The sequence below is a fragment of the Protopterus annectens genome, chromosome 2.part0, assembly GCF_019279795.1.
Source record: "Protopterus annectens isolate FY-2018-M chromosome 2.part0, PAN1.0, whole genome shotgun sequence".
Lineage (NCBI taxonomy): Eukaryota > Metazoa > Chordata > Ceratodontiformes > Protopteridae > Protopterus > Protopterus annectens.
The window spans coordinates 472,812,891-472,836,923 of NC_056728.1; the positions used below are offsets into that span (position 1 = coordinate 472,812,891).

Consider the following 24,033-nt stretch of genomic DNA (forward strand, 5'->3'; position numbering starts at 1 on the left):
AGGTGATTGAGCTTGGGTCATCGGTTTTTTAGGCATAGTTCATACCCTGGACCTAGGAAACTCGGTAGTTTTAGAAAGAACTGAAGACACAAAAGAAGTCGTTGGTTTGTGTCAAATATCGGTAGCGCAAAGAACTTCCTCGAAGCCGGTGCCTGCACAGCGGCTCTGGACCTATCCAAGGTAGAGACATCCACAGGTTCCGTAGTCAAAGAAGAGTCTCACAGCATACCGGCCTCCAAACGGGTCTCGGTAGCGACCTGCGATCCATAGATGCGGGCATCAGGGGCTGCAAAAGTGCCTCACTGAGTACCGGCGAACTGGCGACTAGCTTAACAGAAGCGTCAGCGGCAGTTTTGAATCTGTGCAGTCTGTCTCTGTCTATCTTTACTTTTTTTGGAAGATTGGTAGTCGGATGACTTACTGAAGCCATTTTGGAATACGGAGATCAAGACCAAAAGTATTTAGCTACGATAAGGGCCCGATGACGTATAGTTCTGGCATTGAACAGAGCACAAAACCGACAGTGAGGAACGTCCTGGTCTGGGCCTAAACAGGTGTCGCAGTAAGAATGGAAATCCCAGTGTGGTATTTGTTTTCCACAGACGACAATTGTTAACTTTTTCTGACATCGGTTAGAGGAAGAAAAAAGGATCCCCAATGGGGTACTTAGCTTTAGAAGACTTCAACTTCAATTTCGGAAATGAAAACTCAGGTAGCGGCCAACCAGCACTTGTGCAAACTGCTTCTGCTGTTGTAGTCCTGGATGTTCTTCGTGTTTCACTGTTGCAGTCATCACACTTGGGTTATCCTGCCAGGGGTAGCCCTCAGTCTGCCCGAATACCAGAGGCTTAGTATTTCTGCGTCGGTTGCTGTTGCTCCAGGACTGACGTCAGGTCATCAGTGGTATAAAAACAGGCAGCCGACGCCATTACATCAGTCTTTCTTGTTGAGGAAAGAAGGTGGGCAAATGTACGGATTGGTTGAGAGACAAACTGGATACCACCTTGGGCATGAAGGATGGATTAGTTCTGAGGGATACCCTGTCTGCATGGAAGATGATGAAGGGTTCCACTGCCATGAGTGCTTGCACATCAGAGACTCTTCTGGCTGAAGAGATGGCCAGGAGGAAGGCTTGTCTTCCACGAGTGAAATTTTAGCTCTGCAGAAGAAGCTGGTTTGAATGGAGCAGGGTGAGCTTTTCCAAGACAAATTTAAGGTCCCAAGCCAGTGTTGGTGCCCTTCTGGGGGGGGGCCTCAAGTTGTTAGCCCCTCTGAGGAACTGCCTGATCAGAGGGTGTGAAAAAAATAGGCTGCTCAGTGGGAAAATGAGCAGAAATAGTGGTGGGAAAATGAGCAGAAATAGTGGTGTAAAACCTATCGGGTTTGGCAGGGGCTGGAGGTAAGGTATCAGGAGCAGTGCAAACATCATTAAAAGCATCATCCACAACAGGCAGAACTGGAGGTATAGCTAAGGGCCTATGTTGCGGTAAGTGTAGAAAGGTCCTAAGCCTTTTTCTTGAATCTGAGAAATCTTGTCCCTGCCATTGGAATTGCTCTCTCATGGCATGTAAGGTTTCCCCAAAGGAAAATTCCTCTGGTGGAGAGGCAGAAGGAATAGATTCTTCAGCATCGGAATCTTCATAAGTAGAAAAAGGAGCCTCTGGATGGTCTGTAATGTCTGAATCATCAGAAGAATCATCTGAGGACACTGGCTCTGGGGGCTCTGCTCTAGGTCTCTTTTCTGGAGGCTGAGAGGCCCTGTCTGGGTGAGATTGGGACCCCTTATTAAAGAGATGAGATCCTCTGCCAGAGTAAGCATTTGAGAACTGGAACTGGGCCTGTTTGAGGGGGGCTTAACAGGCACTGATTTAGAAGTTTTGGCTGCTTTAGCCCTGGCAAAGGCCTTAATAGACATGGCTGCAGGAGGCCTAGCAGCACCACGTGCTGGGGTAGAGACATCCAACGGGATGGTGTCCGATAATTCTAGAGGGACCACATTAGTAGGCAAAACTTCAGAGGCCGATTCAACTACGGTAGCAGGAGCCTCGGTAGTAGTCATGGATTCGGCTGAAGATTGACCCGTTTGCTCGGTTTCGGCCGAAACCGAGACACTCGCGGTTTGCTTAACCGCGGTTTCGGCTGAAACCACGGACCGCGAGTGTCGGTCTTTTTCTTTGCGTTTTTTAACAATTTGAGAAGTTGGAGGATCCGACGGCATAATGTACGCAAAATCTGAGCCGAAAAACTGTTCAGCAAACTCCGACCGACGCCTAAGCGTTCGTCGGTTGAAGGAACCACAGGCTAAACAGGCTGCTACGTCGTGGTCTGGGCCTAAACAAGGTAAGCAGTAAGAGTGGAAATCTTTATGAGGTATTTGTTTCCCACAAGTTAACAGTTATTTACTTTTTCTGACATCGGCTGAGGCAAGAAAGAGTCCCCAACGGGGTACTTAGCTTTTTAGAAGTCTTCGAAGTAGTATTCGGTAGTAGTAATCTCTGGATCTGACCGACCGGCACTTGCGAACAGCTTCTGCTTCGGGCGCCACGCGGCAAGAAAGACTGAGGAAAATGGCGTCGGCTGATGCCTTTATACCCGAAGACCAGCAGAGATGACGTCGGGTGAAGTGCGACACCAGCCGAGGCCAGACCCAGACTTTGGAATCCGGCCGACCAAAGGGCTGCCTGACGACAGGACAACCCATTTGTTAGGACTGCAGATGCATCCTTGAAGGACATCTGCCTGATCAGAGGGTGTGAAAAAAATAGGCTGCTCAGTGGGAAAATTAGCAGAAATAGTGGAGGCATGAATTTTTATAGAAGAGAAAGAGAGACCACTGTGTAGTAAGTCAGATAAGTACTAAAAACTGTGAAACTAATAAAACTTATAAAAATAAAAAATAATTGGCTACAAATATGCACACCACCAGCTGCAAATTGAATATTTAACGAATACACATAGTATTTAGCGCTTTCATCTCATAACAAGTGAGACTTCATCATATTCATATCATCATATTCTGATTAAATATTATTATATAAATATTATTAAATATTTAGTTCGCAGCTGGTGGAGGTCAGCTAAGTAGTCCAGGATGATAGGGATGGAGGGCTGTGCCGTATTGGCTCCCTTAGCCTGGATCCAGGTGCAGAACCTTTTCCATTTATCTGCATAAGACTTTCTGGTGCTAGGACGTCTGGCCTCTCGGAGAACATCCAGAACCTATTTACTGAAGAGGGCAGATCGGTCAGGGGTCAGGTTATAAGCCAAGCTGCCAAACAGAGTGTCTGCAATTGGGGGTGCATGAATTCCCCTGCCCTCTGAGTTAGGAGGTTGGGAACCTGAGGAAGATTGCATGGGGGCAGTAGAGACAGGCTGCGCAGCAAGGGGTACCAGTGCCTGTCTGGGCCAGTCTGGAGCTATGAGAATGGTCCTTGGTTTTCCTCCCTTATTTTTATCAGTACCTTGGAAATGAGAGGTAGGGGAGGAAAGGCACAGACCGAGAGGTTTACCCAGGGGAAGGACAGGGCATCTACTTTCCATGCCATGCAGTGATGCTCCCTGGTGCAGAATTTGTTGAGCTGATGGTTGGTGTGGGAGGCAAAGAGGTCGACCTCCGGGGTTCCCCATTTCTGAGTTATTAGTAAGAAGATGTTTCTGTGGAGCTGCCACTCATGGGGGTCCAATAGTTTTCTGCTTAATTGGTCTGCCAGGGAGTTGAGAGAGCTTGGCAGGTATTGTGCTAACAGGTGTAGATGCATGGAAGAGCCTGTGAACCAAAGGGTCATGGCCAGCCTGCACAGCGGGTAGGAGGGAGTCCCTCCCTGCTTGTTGATGTAGCACATCACTGTGGTGTTGTCTGTTTTGATCAGGAGTACCCCTGGAGAGAGAAGGGGTTTGAAAGCTATCAAGGCCTGCTGCACAGCCATCATCTCTTTTAGACTGATGTTCAGGGGGAGTTGCTAGAGGTTCCACTGGCCCTGTATGCACCTGCCATCCAGTTGTGCACCCCAAGCGTAGTCTGATGCATCTGTGGTGAGGGTCTGGGCTGCGGGGAGAAGGGCAGTCCCTTGCTGTGGGAGCAGGCTGTTGCCCATCAAAGAAATTCCTCCCTCAGGCAAGGAATAATAGGTAAAAGAGTTTCCAGATCTTGAGAGTTTTGACGCCAAAGGCTCTTTAGGTACCATTGAAGTTTCCTCATATGCAGTCTGGCATATGAAATAAGGAGTATGCAAGAAGCCATGAACCCCAGGGCTTGCAGGATTTTCCTTGCAGAAAGCTGGGGCCTGGTGGCCAGTTGAGAGAAGTAAACTGATAGGAAACAGTTTCTCTGGTGTTAGGCATGCCACCTGGGATGCTGTGCCCAGACTTGCTCCCAGGAAGATTATCCTCTTGGTGGGTACCTGTTTGGATTTCTTTTCATTTGGTTGTGTACCCTAAGGAGGTCAGTAGGTCCTTTACAAAGGCCAGGTCTTTGAGCAGCTTTTCCTGGCTGTCTGCCTGAATAAGGTAGTTGTCTAAGTAGGGATAAACTTGAATATTTCTTTGTCTGCAAAAAAGCAATGGCCAGAGCCAGGCATTTTGTGAAAACTCTGGCTGAGATCCTGCCCTGAAACGAAGATATTTTCTGCAGGACTCCATGATGGGAATGTGGAGGTAGGCCTCTTTTAGGTCCAGGGTGTCTAGCCAAGCGTCCTTGTACAGCATGGGTAGCAGCTGCTGGAGGGTGAGCATTCTGAATTTTGGGATCACCAGGAAGGTTTTTAGAATGGACAGATCGAGGATGGGGCAACAGGTGCCCTCTTTTCTGGGTAACAGAAAAAGTCTGGAGTAGAAGCCTTAGCCTATCTGCTCTGCAGGGACATGTTCTACTGCTCCCACGGAGAGCAGGGTATGGATTTGCTTTTGAGCCTCTGCCCACTGATTTGGTGGTAGATCTGGGAACCCTTTGGGGGTTGGAAGTGTGTGGAAGGAGAATTTGTACCCCTGAGACACAATGTTCAGAACCCATTGGTCCTTGGTAATGGTGGTATACGTGCTTGAGTGAAAGGACAGTCTTCCTCCTAGGGGTATGTGATGTTGGGCAGAGGCGAGGAAGGGAAAGGGTGAGTCGCTGAGTTTTTGCCATATGGTGGTGGCTTAGAACGCCCTGGTTTTGAAGTGGAGGCAGCCCACTGCTTAGATCTCTGCAACCCATGGGACTGCTGTCTTGGAGGTATGTTTCCACGGGGCCTAGGCTGGCCCTGTTTAGCAGGTGCAGCAAAGAACCAGTGCTTGGAAGGAAATTGCCTGCTGAGCCTAGGGGGCTGTATCTGTAAGAAATCTTTAACAGTCTGCATAGATTTTGCTTTTTCTTCCATCTTTTTTAACACCTCTTCTGCTTTAGTACCAAATAAATTATCTTTGTGCAAGGGTGCATCCAACAATTTTGATTTGACATGGGCTGCCAGGGACTTTTCTTTAAGCCATGCACGTCTTCTAATGACAGATCCAGTGACTGCTGCCCTGCAAGAAGCTTCTAGGGCATCAAAACCGCAGTGCAAAGTGTGTTTAGTTACTTGACCAGCAAAGTGCATTAATTCCTGTAAATCTTTAGATTCTGCCCATGCAGGAAAGGAGGTATTTTTTTGTTTAAAGAGTTCCAAGGTATGTTGCTGATATTTAAGCATATGGAACTAACAATTGAGTACCCTGATAGCAAGAGTACCTGAGGTGTATACTTTTTTACCCCATCTGTCCAGAGCTCTGGAATCCCTGTCTGAGGGGGTGGGATTCTTAGCTGAAGTAGCTTTAACCCCTTTTGAGCCTTGAGTAATGACCTCAGGGTCTGCTGTTGGGTTTTTAGAGAGATATTTGTGAGAGTCAGGGACTCTGTAGTACCTGTCTGGCTTTCTGGGAGCAGGAGGGAGGGTGTCTGGAGTCAAGCTGGATTCAAGGAAGACATCATCTACCACATCTAGGACTGCGAGGATGGCTAAAGGCCTGTGCTGTGGAAGGTCCAGGAACTCTCAGAGTCTCTTTTTAGACTGAGGGTAGTCTTGGCTCTCCCATTTGAAACGTTCCCTTAGAGTATGCAGGGTTTCCCCAAAGGGAAAAATCCTCTGGGGGAGAGGCTGAAGGAACAGAATCCTCCGCAATAGAATTCTCATGTGTAGAGAGGGGCTGCATGTCTTCATAGTCAGATGCATCAGATTCATCTGATTCTTGTTCAGACAAAACTTCTGCAGACCGATATCTTTTTCTTTTTGAGGGAGTGGCTTGGCTTCCCCCTAATCAGCATGTTAAGGTCCTCTGCCATTCTAAGCATTTGTGACTGAGGCAAGGGAGCAGTTGCCAAAGAATGGCTGGAAGGTGGTTTCTTGGGGGTGGTTCAACCCCCCCTGGGCCTAAGGAACTCGGTTGATTTAGAAAGAACAGTGCCGTGAAAAAGTGTTGTTTTATATCTGGATTCTGTATTGCGAAGGACTTCCTCGTAAGCCGGTGCCTGCACAGTGGCTCTGGACCCACCCAGGGTAGAGATGACCACAGGATCCTTAGACAGTGGCTTACCAGACTCTGAAAGGGTCTCGGTAGATGCCCGCGGAATAAGTGAAGCGGGCATCAGGGGCTGCGAAAGTGCCTCACTAAATTACAGAGAACTGAGGACCAGCTTGGCGGTAGCATCGTCGGACGATTTAGTCCTGTGCGGTCTGTCTCGGTCTTTATCTTTACGTTTTTTCAGAAGGTCTGCTGTTGGATGGCTTACGGAAGCCATATTGGAATTCGAGGACTGTAAACAGAAATATCTGGCTACAATAAGGGCCCGACAATGAATAGCTCTGATGTTAAACAAAGCACAGAACTGACAACGAGGGACGTCATGGTCTGGGCCTAGGCAAGTGATGCAGTAAGAATGTAAGTACCGGTGTGGTATCTGCTTTCCACAGGCGAGACAATTATTAACTTTTTCTGACATCGGTTAGTGCAAGAAAAAAGGATCCCCAATGGGGTACTTATCTTTTGAAGACTTCAACTTCAATTCGGAAACGAAACTCAGGTAATGGCCGAATGGCACTCGTGTGAACTACTACTGCTTTGGGCTCCATGGTAAGAAAGACTGACGTAATGGCGTCCGTTGTCTTCCTTTAAACCCCTGACGACCTGACATCAGTCTTCAAGTGACAGCAACTGACGCAGAAATACTAAGTCTGTGGTATTCAGGCCGGCTGAGGGCTACCCCAGCAGGGATAACCCAAATGTGATAACTGCAACAGTGAAACACAAAGAACATCAGAGGGGACACCACACATTAAAGCCTGTCTTCCACTTGGCTGCAAGCTTTTCAGAACAGGAAGGAACTTGAGGCAAGAAAATTCATTACATGGAAGAAATTGGTTTGAGGTAGAAATCGAGGGCCCACAAGTTACCTGAGGCTGAGGTGACAGCAGACAGCTTGGAAGGCTGCAAGACTTGTATTTTGACTTTTGGCTCCTCTTGGCTGAGGAGCCATCCTTGAAGCCTAGACCTGGGTATGGAACTCCCAGACTTCCATGTCTCATCAAGGAGCATCCTCTCTACTTAAAATTGAGGGATTGAGATCTGAATGCCCCCTCGCCCCCCTTCAGAAGCTACATAATGGGCTTCTTCAATGGATCTCCATGACAGAGTATCCAGTCAGAGTTTCATGTAAAGATCTTCATCTTGGTGGGACTTACCTAGATAAAGTACAGTTTTGTACCTACCATAAATGTAGATGTTGGAGTGTTCACACTGCTGCAGTCATTACACTTGGGTTATCCTGCCATCAGGCGGTCCTGTAGTCGGCCAGAGTTCCAAAGTCTTGGTCCAGCATCGGTTGCTGTCGCTTCTTCCCTGGCGTCAGTGCGCCAGGGGTATATAAGATGCATCTGACGCCATTTTCTTCAGTTTTTCTTGCCCCAGATGTCAGGTGCCCCCAAGTAAGTAGGCAAAACATATTGCTAGTAAAAAATATACATAGAAAATAAAACCTTCAGTTACAAGCAAATACACCTCAAAGGTTGTATAGGATAGAAAGGTATAGATAAGTCCAGCTAGTTCAGAGGGGATGGAGGGAGGGTAACCTGGACTGCAGCAGTGTGAACACTCGAACATCTACATTTATGGCAAGTACAAAACTGTACTATGTTCATCATGTTACACTGCTGCAGTCATTTCACTTGGGTAGAATCCCAAAGCTAAGGTTGGGTGGTTGGTCTATAAAGAGTTAGGATTGGCTATGAGGCCCTGCAGAACTGCAGTGGCAAATCCTGCTCTGGATTTAGAGTAAAGAGGCAAGTGGTAATGCTTGGTAAAGGTGTGCACTGAACTCCAAGTTGCAGCCTCCAAAATTTCCTTGGTAGGTACTCCTCTGAGAAAGGCTGTTGAAGTGGCTGTTGCCCTGGTGGAATGTGGCCTGATGTTATTAGGGACTGATTTTCCATGCTGTGTGTAGCAGTAACGAATACAGTGTCCTATCCATTTGAATATGGTCTGCTTTGAGATAGACTTGCCCTGTGATCCTGCAGCATATGCTACAAACAGTTGCTCAGTTTTCCTGAAAGCTTTGGTTTTGTCCAAGCAGAAGCGTAGCTGCCTGTGTATGTCCAAAGAGTGCAGAAGTTTCTCCTCTTTATTCTGGGGGTTTGGATAAAAAGTTGGCAAATGGATGGTTTGTTTAAGAGCCACACTAGATACCACCTTTGGCATAAAGGTAGGGTTTGTCCATAAAGAAACCCTGTCCAGATGAAAAATTATAAAAGGTTCCACTGCCATTAATGCCTGTAGCTCTGACACTCTTTGTGCTGAAGTTATTGCCAGGAGCAGAGCTGTTTTCCATGATAAAAATTTTAGATCGGCTGTATTGGCTGGCTCAAAAGGTGGCAGGGTCAGTTTTTCCAAAACAAAATTGAGGTCCCAAGTAGGTGTTGGTACTCGCCAGGGTGGTCTTATGTTTTTAGCCCCTCTGAGGTACTGCTTTAGCATGGGGTGAGAGAATACAGGAGGATCCGTGCTGTAATGTGCTGAAATGGCAGAGGCATGGATCTTAATTGATGAGAAGGATAGGCCTTTGTCCAGCATCTCAGTTAAGTATTGTAAAATCTGAGGAATGTTTGGGACAAGAGGGTCAAGGCTTTGAGCCTGGTTCCAGGCGCAGAATCTCTTCCATTTTTCTGAGTAAGCTTTCCTGGTGCTAGGCCTCCTGGCCTCCAAAATGACACCCATAACAGCTTTAGAGAGAGGTGTTGCCTGTTTGACTAATGAATCTGCCATGCAGCCAGGTTTAGGGTTTTGAGCTGACTGTGCAGGATCTGATTGTTTTGTTGAGTCAGAAGGTGTGGAATTTGAGGCAAAATCCATGGTGGGCCTTGAGCCAAGTTCTTTAAGATTGGGTACCAGTGCTGGCGTGGCCAGTCTGGAGCAATCAGGATCATCTGTGGATTTTCTTGTCTGGCTTTTAGGAGTACCTTTGAGAGGAGAGGTAGTGGTGGGAAGGCATAAATGTTTAGGCTTTTCCAGCTGAAGGAGAGAGCATCCAATTTCCATGCTTGTGTGTGATAAGTCCTTGTGCAGAATTTTTGTAGTTCGCAATTCAGTGAGGAGGCAAAAAGATCTATGTCTGGGCATCCCTATTTTTGCGTTACCATGCTGAAGATTTGTGGTTTCAATTTCCATTCGTGAGGGTCCATGATATTTCTGCTGAGATCGTCTGCTACAGTATTTTTCTTTCCTGGCAGGAACTGTGCTTGCAGATGAACTTGATAAGTTAGAGTTGTGTTCCAAAAGGTCATGGCTTGCCTGCACAGGGGATAAGAATGAGTGCCCCCTTGCTTATTTATGTACCACATTACTTTGGTGTTGTCTGTCTTTAATAATAATTGTCCTGGGTGCAGAAGGTCCTTGAAAGCTGTTAGGGCATTTTGAACAGCCAACATCTCTTTTTGATTGATGTGAAGATGCATCTGGTCTGTGGTCCACTAGCCCTGAATGCATTTTCCTGCCATGGGTGCTCCCCAGGCATAATCCGAAGCATCTGTTGTTAGAGTTTGCCTGGCTGTGGGTTGGGTAAAAGGCTGACCCTTGTTTAGGTAACATGACTGTGCCCACCATGGAATCTCCTGTTGTAGGCAGGGAATCATTGGTATTACTGCTTCTAAACTGTGAGAATGTTGAGTCCAAACACTTTTTAGGTACCACTGTAATTTCCTCATATGCAGTCTGGCATATGGTATTAGTAGTATGCAGGATGCCATGAATCCCAGGGCCTGCAGAATTTTTCTTGCAGGGAGATGGGACTTTTTTGCCAGTAATTGAAAATATTGAGTTAGTTGAACTTGTTTGTCTGGCGTGAGATAAGCCATCTGGGCCGTTGTATTTAAGCTGGCACCCAGGAATATAATCTGTTGTGAGGGCACTAGTTTTGACTTCTTTTTGTTTACTGTGTACCCTAGAGAAATTAGCAACCTTTTTACAAACGCCAGATGCTGTAGAAGGATGTCCTTTGTCTCTGCTTGAATGAGGCATTCGTCCAGGTATGGATATATTTGAATTCCTTTTTGTCTGCAAAATGCAATTACTGGTGTCAGGCACTTTGTAAAGACCCTGGGTGCAGTAGATAAGCCAAAGAGCAGTGCAGAGAATTGGTAGTGCATTGTACCAGCTTTGAATCTGAGGTATCTTCTGCAATTTTGTCTGATAGGGACATGCAGGTATGCCTCTTTGAGGTCCAGAGTAACAAGCCAAGCCTTCTTGCCCAGCATGGGTAGAAGCTGCTGTAATGTCAACATTTTGAATTTCGGAATATCCAAGTGTTTAGAATTGAAAGGTCTAGTATGGGCCTCCAGGCCTTGTCCTTTCTGGGGACCAGGAAGAGTCTTGAGTAAAATCCTTGTCCTTGTTCCTGTTGTGGTACTTTTTGAATAGCTCTCATGTCCATGAGGGCTGAATTTTGTGCCTCTGCCCATTGATTTTGTGGCAGGTCTGGCATTCCTTTTAGCCATGGTAAGGTATGAAAGTGGAACCTGTAACATGGAGACACTATATTCAGAACCCATTTGTCTTGGGTGATTGTTTGCCACTTTTGAGAAAAAGTGCTAGTTTTCCCCCTAAAGGGGCTGCCAAAAGGGAAGTGCTTGGCATACGAAGGGGGAAGTCACTGGGACTGTTTCCTGTAAGGTTGAGACTTGTCCTCACCTCCTTTTGGGGTTGAGGTGCCCCATTGTCGTCTGTTAGAGCCTTGGGGTTGAGATCTGCCTCTTGGACATCTGTATCTGCCTCTCTGTGGCCTGTCTGACACTGGAAAGGACCAATTCTTTGTTGGCCAATTTCTGCTAAATCGAGGTGGCTGTACCTGTAAGAAATCCTTGACTGTTTGCATAGATTTAGCTTTATCCTCCATTTTCTTTAACACCTCTTCTGCCTTAACACCAAACAAGGTATCATGCTGTAAAGGAGCATCCAATAATTTTGCCTTAACATGATCAGGTAAACTCTGTTCTTTTAACCAAGCATGTCTTCGAATCACAGAACCTGTAACTGTGGCTCCACAAGAGGCCTCTAAAGAACCAAAACCACATTGCAGAGTATGTTTTCCCACCTGTTCAACTGCATACAATAAATCCTGCATTTCTTTACAGTGAGGAGCTTCTGAGCTTGCAACTGCGCCATTAAATATTGTTGGTACTTAAGCATGTGAAACTGGCAATTTAAAACCCTTATTGCTAAAGTTGCAGAAGTGTAAACTTTCTTTCCCCATCTATCCAAAGCTCTCGAATCTCTGTCAGAGGGTACTGGATTTTTTGCAATGGAAGCCTTAACCCCTTTTGGACCCTGGGAAATAGTTTCTGGATCAGCAGAAGGGTTTTTATAAAGAAACTTGTGAGAGTCAGGGACTCTATAATACCTATCTGGCTTGGCTGGTGCAGGGGGCAAAGAATCAGGAGATAAGGTGGATTCAGAGAACACATCGGCCACAATATCTAGCACAGGCGGAATAGCCAGGGGCCTGTGCTGAAGCAATAAAAGGAAATCCCTGAGCCTTTTCTTGGATTCTGAATAATCCTGACTTTCCCAATGGAAATACTCCCTCATGGTATGTAAAGTTTCCCCAAAAGAATAAGCCTCAGGGGGAGAGGCTGAAGGGATAGATTCTTCAGCATCAGAGTCCTCATAGGGGGGTAGAGAGTATCCCTGGTCTGAAGAGGAATCAGAGGAAATGGAAACCTGATCAGAGGAATCATAGTCAGTATCCTGCCTAGGTCTTTTCTCAGGAGGGGGATGGGAACCCCTGATTAGAGTAATGAGGTCTTCGGCCATTTTAAGCATCTGTTTCTTAGGCATGGAGGACTGTCCAGGAGAATGCTGTACTTGCTTCTTTGTCTTTAATGGTACTTTTGTCTTGGCTGTTGCTTTAATGGTAAGTTGTGAAGGTCTGAAACCAGCCTCAGAAGCCGATGCCTGCTCAGTGGCTCTGGACCCATCTGAGGGATTAGTTTCCGTAGGCCCAATACCCTGAGTTTCCAGAGGCCTAGTTGTCTCCAAGTGGGAGTCGGAGGCAGCCTGTGGCTCTGAGCTAGCGGGTGTCAGGGGCTGCGAAAGCACCTCACTGAGAACCGGTGAACCGGCAACTGGCCTAGAAGAGGTTTCGTCGTCAGTTTTGGACCTCGGATGCCTGTCTTTATCCTTCTCTTTGCGTTTTTTCAGAATTGCGGTCATCGGTTGATCCGATGGCATAGTGGCATAGTATAATTGAACCTTCGGCCAAAGTAGTGTAAAGCAAAATCAGAACGTCTTTTTATGGTGCGTTTGTTAAATCTAGCACAAAACCGACAACTAGTGACGTCGTGATCAGGGCCTAGGCATGGAATACAGTAAGAGTGGAAGTGGTATTTGCTTCCTACAAGAAATACAATTATTAACTTTTTCTGACATCGGTCTGAGGCAAGAAAAAAGTTTCCCAACGGGGTACTTAGCTTTATTGAAGACTTCGGATCTGAAATTCAACTTCAAAAATCTCAGGAGTCGGCCGACCGGTACTTGCGAACTGCTTCTGCTTCGGGCACCGCGCGGCAAGAAAGACTGGAGAAAATGGCGTCGGATGCATCTTATATACCCCTGGCGCACTGACGTCAGGGAAGAAGCGACAGCAACCGATGCCGGACTAAGACTTTGGAACTCTGGCCGACTACGGGACCGGCTGACGGCAAAATAACCCAAGTGTAATGACTGCAGCAGTGTAACACGATGAACATCCTCTAAACAGGCTTTGACAGAAACCTTGCAAAAATTACATGCAGGGACTGTGAAAGGTCGTCAAACTGAGCAGGGGTTCTTCTGGATATCTTCATCAAATTTCAAAAGTTCCTTGACCAACTTCACCTTAATTCAATTATCTATACACTTCTTAAAAGGGCGAATGCACAGATGTCAAGGTAGCATGGGACAATGCCTCAAGCTTCTCCACGTTTAACTCGTTCTAAAGAAAATGCACCATTCTTATAAAGTGCTTTGGGTGCAAAGTTCTGGGGAAAAATACAGCTTTTAACATGATGTTAGTTTCTGCATGGAATACATAAGAATTGTGGAAATCCTAAAATGGAATTTGCCTACCACAATTTGCCTACTACAAGAAAACCTGGATTTCCTTCTTAGGAGCAATACCTAACAGCATAAACATGCATCCAGAACCCCCACCCCAAAAATAAACCAAGCCATGAACATCCAGCAATAAAAATACTAAATGGTAACATAATGCTTTCTCCAACATCTCTGAACTGTACTCCTAAGACTGTTGAAAGATATCAGACCATGGATGCTGTAAAACAGTACATGCGCAGTGATCTGCAGCAATGAAAGATCTAAAATGGCGCAAACTGACCCTAGTTTTACCTATTTATATTTATATATCTGGCAAGTGTTCTATCTACTCAAGTGGAGATGACAAAGAAAGTACAGTTGTGTACACTTACCATAAATGTAGATGTTCGAGAGTATTCTCTGTTGCAGTCATCACATTTGGGTTATCTGCCTGCAGAGGTAGCTCTCAGCCGGCCTGAATACCAGAGTCTTGGGGTTTCTGCATCGGATGCTGTCGCTTCTTCCATGACGTCAGGGGTATAAAACATGCAGCCGACACCATTACATCAGTTTTTCTTGCCTCAGACGTCAGGTGCCCCCCACAACAGGAAGCAATTACATGGTATGGAACACCCCCAGCAAAAAGCAAATACACATGATATAAAGTATGCCAAACAAAAAAGATAGATAAAAGTAAAGAGAAGTCAGGGGACTGGAGGGGAGGGCAACCACGACTGCAACAGTGAATACACTCAAACATCTACATTTATGTAAAGTGTACACAACTGTACTATGTTCTTTATGTTTCACTGTTGCAGTCATCACATTTGGGTTGATTCCCAAAGCTAAGGAAGGGGGGAGGCAGTTAAGGAGCATTAGGGCTATCAATGAGGCCCTGTAAGACTGCTGTGGCAAATTCATCTCTGGATTTAGAAAAGATAGGCAAGTGGTAATGCTTGGTGAAAGTATGCACAGATCTCTAGGTTGCAGCTTCAGGGTGTCCCTGGTAGGGGACTCCTCTGAGAAAAGCAGTAGAGGTAGATGTAGCCCTGGTGGAATGTGTTCTTATCCCCTGTGGGGTAGGTTTTCCATGGTGCTTGTAGCAGAAATGGATGCAATGTGCTAGCCATTTGGAAATGGTTTGCTTTGAAATGGCTTTCCCCTCTGCCCCTGCAGCAAAGCTGACTAGCAGCTGGTCAGATTTTCTGAGAGGCTTAGTCACGTCCAAATAGAATCTAAGCTGTCTGTGCACATCCAGGGAATGCAATATCCTTTCCCCTTTATTCTGGGGATTAGGGAAAAAAGGTAGGCAAATGAATAGACTGGTTCAGAGCCACACTAGATACCACCTTGGGCATAAATGATGGATTAGTCCCGAGGGAAACCCTGTCCGCATGTAAGATAATGAAGGGTTCCCACTGCCATAAGGGCATGCAGTTCAGACACTCTTCTTGAAGAAGTGATGGCTAGAAGTAAAAGCTGTTTTCCAAGAAAAATATTTCAAAATTTCAACTCTGCTGTAGCAGCTGGTTCGGGGGGGGGGGGTGGTATGTTTCAACACAAAGTTTAGGTCCCAGGCTGGAGTGGGAGCTCACCTGGGGGGGGGGGGGGATGAGAGAAGAGGGGTGGCTCAGTATTGTAATGTGCTGATACGGCTGAGGCATGAATCTTAATTGAAGAGAAATATAGGCCCTTGTGGAGCACTTCTGTTAAATAATCTAGAATATGAGGTAAGCTGGGCACAGTTGTGCCCACCCCTTGAGACTGGCTCCAGGAACAGTATCTTTTCTACTTTTCTGAATAGCATTTTCTAGTACTAGGACTCCTTGCCTCAAGAATGACATCCAGCACCTGCTTACTGAGGGTTGCTAGAGGTGAGGTCAGGGGATTAGCCAGGCTGCAAGGTTCAGGGTTTGAAGCTGAGGGTGCAGAATCTGGCCTGCCTGCTAGGACACCAGGGAAGGAGTCTGAGGCAGGTGCCATGGTTGTAGCACTGTCAGACTGCACAAAAGGGGGTACCAGTGCTGGCGTGGCCAGTCCGGTGCAATCAGAATTGTCCTTGGCTTGTCCTGTTTGATCTTTAGCAGGACCTTCAAGAGGAGAGGCAGAGGGGGGGAAGGCATAAACTGAGAAGCCTTCCCAGGTAAAGGACAGGGCATCCACTTTCCAAGCCTGACAGTGGGGAGTTCTGGTGCAGTACTTTTTCAATTGGTGGTTCTGAGGGGAGGCAAACAGGTCTACCTCTGGAGTCTCCCATTTGTTCCTCAAGAGCTTGAAGATTTTGGGTTCCAGCTTCCATTCGTGTGGGTCCATGAGATTTCTGCTTAAGTCGTCTGCCAGGGAATTTAGTTTGCCTGGCAGGAATTGAGCTTGTAGGTTCACTTGGTTGCTCAAGCCTGTGTTCCACAGAGCCATGGCTAGTCTGCAGAGTGGGTAGGAATGGGTTCTCCCCTGCTTGTTTATGTACCACATAACTGTGGTGTTGTCTGTCTTTGCCAACAGATGTCCTGGAAGAATAAGATCTTTGAAGGCTGTCAGAGCATTCTGTACAGCTAACATTTCTTTTTGATTGATATGCAGGTGCATCTGTATTGGGTTCCATTTGCCCTGAATGCACTGCCCTGCCACGTGAGCCCCCCATGCATAGTCTGATGAGTCTGTTGTTAGGGTTTGGATGACAGGGGGTAGAGTGAAACGGAGTCCCTTGTTGTGGTTGCAGGCATCTGCCCACCAAAAGAACTCTAACCTTAGGCAAGGGATGATAGAAATCATTGTTTCCAGGTCCTGATAATGCTGACACCATAGACTTTTTAGATACCATTGAAGTTTCCTCATATGCAGTCTTGTATATGGAATTAACAGAATGCAAGAGGCCATGAACCCCAGGACTTGCATTTCCTTGTAGATAGCTGGGTTTTTGTGTCCAGTAGGTTGTCAAATAAACTTGTTTCTCTGGAGTGAGGAATGCCATCTGGGAAGCTGTGTTCAAGCTTGCTCCCAGGAATATAATCTGTTGGCAGGGTACTAGGTGTGATTTCTTCTCGTTGATGGTGTACCCTAGTGAAGTTAGAAGTCTCTTTACAAATGCCAGGTGCTGTAACAGCATGTCCTGACACTCTGCCTGAATCTGGCAATCATCGAAATATGGGAAAATCTGAATATTTCTCTGCCTGCAAAATGCAATGGCTGGAGCTAGGCACTTTGTGAATACCCTGGGACGGTAGATAAGCCAAAGGGAAGTGCAGAGAACTGATAGTGCACGGAGCCTGCCCTGAAGTGTAGGTACTTCCTGCAAGACTTCCTTATTGGGATGTGCAAATAAGCTTCTTTTAAGTCTAGAGCTGCCAGCCGGACATCCTTGGCTAGCATAGGAAGAAGCTGTTGAAGAGTTAGCATTTTGAATTTTGGAACCATCAGAAAGGTGTTGAGAATAGACAGGTCCAGGATAGGATACCAGGAGTTTTCTTTTCTGGGAACCAGGAACAGTCTTGAATAGAAACCTTGTACCGTTTTATTCTGCTGGGACAGGTTGAATAGCCTTGATGCTGAGGAGAGAGAGAATTTGTTTTTGGGCCTCCGCCCACTGGTTTGGGGGGAGGTCTGACCATCCACTTGGGGATGGGAGAGAGTGGAAGTGGAATCTGTATCCTAGGGAAACTATGTTTAAAACCCATTTGTCTTAGGTAATGAATTCCCGTTTTTTTGCATGCAGGGCGAGCTTTCCTCCTAAAGGTGCAAGTGGTTGAGCAAGGCTTGGAAGAGTTAAGGATAAGTCATGGTGCAATAATTCCATGGGGGGTGGCTTACTACTCCCTGCTTTGGAAGTGGGAGCCTCCCACTGTTTAGATCTGTGCATAGGCTGAGACTGAAGTCTTGGTGGTCTACTGCTCCTGGGTTTGGACTGAGAAGGCCTGGAAGGAACTGGAAAGGACCAGTTCTTCAAAGGCCAGTGCCTACTGAATCTAGGTGGCTGTACTTATAAGAAATCTTTAACAGTTTGCATAGATTTAGCTTTTTCCTTCATTCTTTTGAGGACTTCTTCTGCTTTCTTGCCAAAAAAGCAGTCTTAGTTTAAAGGGAGCATCCAGTAATTTAGCTTTAACATGATATGGCAAGCTTTGTTCCTTAAGTCAAGCATGCCTTCTAAGTACAGACCCAGTGACAGCAGCCCTACAAGATGCTTCTAAAGCATCAAAACCACATTGCAAAGTATGTTTACCAACTTGGTCAGTAGACTGCATTAAGTCTTGTAAATCTTTGAGTTCAGCACAGTCAGGAATCAACATAATTTTCTGTTTAAGTAGTCCCATAATATGTTGCTGACACTAACATATGAAACAGGTAATTTAAAGCCCTAATGGCCAGAGTAGTAGAGGTATATACCCTTCTTACCCAATCTGTCTAAAGCCCTAGAATCCCTGTCAGAAGGGGTAGGATTCTTGGCAGTAGTAGCCTTAATGCTTTTAGGTCCTTGGGAAATGGTTTCTGGATGCGCAGTAGGATTCTTGAAGAGGAATTTGAGAGAGTTGGGTACTCTATAGTTCCTGTCAGGTTTCCTGGGAGCTGGAGACAAAGTGTCTAGGGTAAGGCTGGATTCCAGGAAAACATCATCTACGATCTCCAGAACAGGAGGGATAGCTAGAGGCCTGTGCTGAGGCAGCTTTAAGAATTCCCTAAATCTCTTTTTGGACTGTGAATAGTCCTGGTTTTCCCAGCGGAAATGTTCCCCAAGGGTTTGCAAGGTTTCACCAAAAGAAAAATCCTCTGGAAGGGAAGCAGAGGGAATGGAATCCTCTGCATCCAAATCCTCATAAGTAGATAAGGGTAAATCCTAGTAGTCAGAAGGAACAGAGTTATCAGATTCCTGATCAGAAGAATCAGAAGGAAAATCAGTTCTAGGTCTCTTAGAGGGGGAAGGCTGGCTTCCTTTAATTAAGGTAATAAGGTCTTCAGCCATTCTAATCATTTATTTTTGAGGCATGTGGGCCTGAGAATGCACTTTGGTCGTCGGTTTTCTAGGAGTAGCGCGGGCTTTAGGCCTGAGGAATTTGGTATGACACGAAGTTGTCGGTTTAATGTGAAAATCCGTAGGCCTGAATACACCCACAGAAGCCAGTGCCTGCACAGCGGCTCCAGACCCATCCAAGGTAGAGACATCCGCAGGTTCCATAGTCGAAGAAGCATTTTGCGGCATACCGGACTCCAAATGGGTCTCAGCAGAGGCCTGTGAATCTGTAGAAGTGGGTATCAGGGGCTGTGAAAGCCTCTCACTGAGTACCAGCGGACTGGCGACTAGCTTAACGGAAGTGTCGTCGGCAGTTTTGGACCTATGCTGTCTGTCTCTGTCTTTATCCTTAAGCTTTTTCGGAAGATCGGTAGTCTGACTTAAAGCCATTTCAGAGTACGGAGATAGAGAACGAAAGTATTTAGCTACAAAAATAGCCAGACGACGAATAGTTCGCGAGTTGAACAAGGCACAAAACCGACAGCGAGGGACGTCGTGGTCTGGGCCTAAAGAGGTGACGCAGTAAAAATGAAAATCTCTATGAGGTATTTGCTTTCCACAGGCAAGACAATTATTTTTTTCTGACATCGGTTAAAGCAAGAAAAAATTATCCCCAACAGGGTACTTATCTATTTGAAGACTTCAGGTCTGAAACTCAAAAACGAAAATTTCAGGAGTCGGCCGACCAGCACTTGCAAAATGCTTTTGCTTCAGGCACCGCACGGCAAGAAAGACTGATGTAATGGCATCGGCTCCATGTTTTATACCCCTGACAACCTGACGTCATGGAAGAAGCAATAGCATCCGACACAGAAATCCCAAGGCTCTGGTATTAAGGCCATCTAAGGGCTCCCTGCAGGCAGATAACCCAAATGTGATGACTGCAACAGTGAAACACAAAGAACATCATCTATCTTCCTGTGAGATGAAGAGAAAGAGGTATGGCGCTTCCAGGCTGCCTGAGCAGCATCTGTAATGGCCACCTGTAAGAGGGTGAAAGACACAGGGTTCTTCGTCCTTCTTCCCAGAAATGCTGCCAGGGGCTTCTGTAGAGATGTATCTGGAGCTTAACACCAGTCAAGTCCGTTTCTCTTAAGCCTAAAGGCTTCTACAAAGAAGATGCCATTAGGAAGGTGATAGATGAAGGAGTTGAAAGGATGGACTCAATATCTGCATCAGAAACAATGGCCTGCTGGTCCTCTGTCCCCACAGTAAAGCCTGAGTTACAGGAAGTCGAGCATTATACCCCACTAACAGCAAATATCAGCTGTCCCAAAGTCATACGACAAAATCAACATGCGACTAATGTTCCAAATAGCAGGGGATTGGAAGCTTGAACAGGATGGCATATCACTAAAAGGTAGACTGTGAGAGACAGAGTCTGGAGTTAGCTTAAGATGACCAAATTCATTAAGGATTCTAGCTGCAAAACATAATCAAACATCTGGTTACTACCCAGGCTACAAACAGTAGACAGGCAATAGAAAACAAGATAGCCCTATCCCTACCTCAAACTGGATAAGATGGTTTGGCTAGTCTAGTTTCATAACAGTACTAGGCACCAAGTTCCTCTGACTCACAGATGACAAACAAGTCTGCTCCTCAGGATGAAGAAGGCTGCCCATGGCCCCCAAAGAACCAAAATATGACTGTGTAGTGCTGACAATCCAGGACATACTCCCCATGATGGGAGTCAAGGCACACTTACCAAGATTCCATCAGGTGAAACAGAGTGGGCTGAAGTTCTCCCCTGCCAGAAATAATCTTGGCACCTGCAGGGAACAAGGGTTAGTTTAACACTGAAGAAAATGTAGGTCACAGCCCATGTTAACAACATCTATCTCTCTGGAGATGGCTTTGCTCTATGTTTGAAGCTCCAAAGGGGACCCCCACAGCTGGCTGTCATGACAGAAAAGCTCTTGAAGGCCATAACCTTTAAGGTATTAAGGAAAGAGAAAAACAAAGTATCACCCTCTGCCGACAAGTCAAGTATTTCAACCTTTGACACTTACACAAATGTTTTATGTTGTGCTTCGCCAAAATAATTATGATACCAGTGCAGTTCTTGGCAGGTGATATGAAGACCATACAGATAGCAAGAAGCAAAACAAATGGCAAGAACAAGAGACAAGGGACAAGTGACAATTGCTCTTCTGTATCCAGCACAAGGCAACACAGCATGCAATGGAAAAGGCATCCATACTTCCATGGTCAAAAGAGCATCGGAAAATGTCGCAGAATGATGACTGGTCATCAGAAACAATCCATCTAGTGAATCATCAGGAAGGGTCACTGACACTATATCAGAAGATGCTTTATGAATTAACCAGAGAGTGGCCCTACGCAGAGTACAAAAAAGATCTGTGAATAAGTGCTCTTTCTAGATAAAGAAAATAAATAAAGACATCAAACAAAGGAAAGAAAGCAAGTAAGGTTGTTTATATAATGAAAAGCTGTGAATCTGAGGGAAAATGGAGAACTCAAATGGATCACTTTCTGAAAATAAGAAAAAAATTAGTAGAGTCAAAGATCTTCCAAACAATACACTGCTGATTTTCAACTTTGTGGCAAAGGCTTTATCTTAAAAGTTGTTGTTAGTCAGTTAACCATTTTACTTAGGCACAATGAAGACTGACTGATAAAACCTACCTGGAAGTACTCTTACTTAAGATGTTCATTTTTGAATATTTTTCAGCAGTCTTGGAATGTAAAACCTTTAGTTGCAGAATGAGGGAATGTAAGTCTTCAAAGAACAAAAAAAGCGTAAATGTTTTTACCAGGTCAGATACATCCAAGAGGCATACTTGTCTGTATGCTGATGCAGTGTGTGCGGCAGATACACAAACCACTCTTAAGAGGCAGCATAAATTAGAACAAAGATGAAGTAAACTATTTTCAGAAAATGTGAATATTTCTAAGGTCCTTTTTCAATCAGCTATGTAATGCTAAAACAAAAATTAGCTGACCACTGTAAAGTACTTAAATGTATCCAGATGCGCTACTCAGCTTTTTATGAAAGCATCTGCAGTTAGGGACTGATCTGGCATAAAGGTCTGAAAAAGTATCATTTCTGCAAAACCTGGACAAGTGGTAAGAACTGTATTTGCATTTCGACAAAATAAATCATGACTATTGTATCCAATATGCTTTAATACCAATTAAGTTTTCAATGTAAGACTTACACGTGGAACCTGGCAGAATACAATGCTAAGAAAGATGGCTTCCATTTGTCTGAAAGCTGTTGTAACTCATTACAGTTACTATCTTTTCTGTGTAAGGGTACACTCATAGCTGCAAAGTGAGCCTAGTCTAAATGAATTGATGTCACTGTGGGCTGTACCATGTATAATCTAACACACTTTCAACAAAACTACATTACTTGATCCAAGCACATCATAGGGACATGGAACTATACACTATTTTATCTACAGGCAACCAACACAACCTCATATTCATGGGGTGGGGGGTACCCTGAACCCTTTTTCTTACTGCAACCAACTCTGAAACAGCTCATCCTTGGGGTAAATTACAAAGTCTGCAACTCTGTACCCATTCAGTGGATTAGCCTTGAATAATTGGGTTATGATGAAAAATGTCAACTCAACATTTACTAGAGTTAGTCATTTTTTTGAGACTCTGTAGAATTGCTCTTAAGTCTTACTACGGGTCGGTTATGTTTTACTTAGTACGTCTGCCAGTATACAGACAGAAAAGTTAACAATATTGGTTTTTAATTTTCCTGCAATGACAAAGATGGAACAGGTAAAATGAAGATAACTGTAATCAGGGAAAGGTGTTCTCCCACTGCCCTACTGCTTAAAACACATTCACACAATCATGGATATGAGATTAACGTCTTCCTAGCTGATAGTAAGAATGACGCACAACAAATAGAAGGCTGCCATGTGAAGGCATGGAGAAGGAAGAGGATCTGACCAAAGCCTGGCCTATGAATTCCTAATTTTCGACTGCTGCTTCATACTTTTCCCTCAAGAGCTGCCATCTTCCTCAAAGTGATGTATCTTCCGTAGGTGCCCAAGCTGAAGTGATACCATTTTTGTGAGTGCTTAACAGTGTACATTTCTTACAAACAGGAAAATGCAGTAGGGGTGTGAGTCGCAGCTAATGATTTCATGACCACAGGTTCATGTTGACAGTTTTAGCACTTTGAGAACTGAACCTAGGAATTTTGTTATGCAGATACAAAGTGAGTGAGGGAGCCAAGTGAAGGATATTGCTTCCTAGTCTGACATGCTGTGTCATATGTGCTGCTGGAGGCACATGTTTCTTCCAAGTATGGCAGCTTCAGGAAATTCTGAACTGTGACCAGCTAGGGATATCAGAAGAAGAAATCCCAACAGCTACTCACTACAGAAGTTCCTGAAGTCAAATGTACAAGATTCTAATGGGTAAAACTTGAAACGTGTCACTGATGGTGGAAGATAGATAACTTGAACCTATTCATTGTTATCAAAATCCTCCATTCCAAGTGCTTGTCAGAAGTTCTCTAAATTAATGCAAATTCTTTTGTTAACTATAATACACAGACATACACCTAACTATATACACATCCATGTCTGATGACCATCAACCTTCCCTTAATCACTCTGCAGCCCATCATTTTCCCCATCGCGGAGGTGAGGGATTACAGCAACACGATTATCAAAGCAGTCCTGCTGCCATCCAAGCAATAACAGTGTTTCAACTAAAGCCTTATCCCCCAGCCCTGGTGACTTACATGACTAACCACATAACACCGGGGACGCCTATATACCCAACATGTATGTGCAGACTTCCACCTATATGTTCCTGAAGGCTACTGTCACCAGCTTTGGATGGCTAAAGCAATGACTGACCATTCCTTGCCCCTCCCACCAGGGTGGGTAAGTCAGTAGCAGCTGTTCACTCCCATACTCGTCTTCCAGCACTTAAGGTGATCTGGGCTGCAGCCTGGACTTTCTCTAAGCCACAGGGTTAGCCTACAAGAAAGGAAACACTACTATCTTAACTAACACAACATTATGACTCTGGTACAAAAGATGATGTGGTGTCTGCATTAAACAGTTGTACTTGCATAGTGATTGGAATCCTTGTCTTCTGCTTTTCTCTTTTTTATATCATTGGAGTATTCAGGCCCATTTCTTCGTTTATCTGATCCTCTTAGGCTGTCAGCAACCAAGAGTGAATTACTCTATAAATGAAAAAAGGAAAAAAAAAAAAGGTTATTCTTTTATTTTAGGATTAATATATATATATATATATATATATATATATATATATATATATATATATATATGACAACCAAAATAAAATGCAACAGTCGCATGGCCACTCATTTACTTCAAGATTCTTTTTTTTTTGCACTTAAGAGAATCAACATAAAAAGTAACAGCTACTTATGGAAGTACACTTCGATTATTATCTGACTTTTAAATAATGTTCAGATAATGTTCACTGAG

The 24,033-nt window shown here is 45.0% G+C and overlaps 1 protein-coding gene across 5 annotated transcripts in view; it reads right to left on the reverse strand.

Moving 5' to 3' along the window:
• The window catches only part of TLE1 (TLE family member 1, transcriptional corepressor), a 592,599-nt gene that overhangs the window by 164,921 nt on the left and 403,645 nt on the right, over positions 1–24,033 (reverse strand). For all 5 annotated transcript variants that reach the window (XM_044060888.1, XM_044060886.1, XM_044060887.1 and 2 more), the window contains one exon: positions 23,649–23,765. In XM_044060888.1, the coding sequence (XP_043916823.1) occupies positions 23,649–23,765 (117 nt within the window). The remainder of the gene's footprint in view (positions 1–23,648; positions 23,766–24,033) is intronic.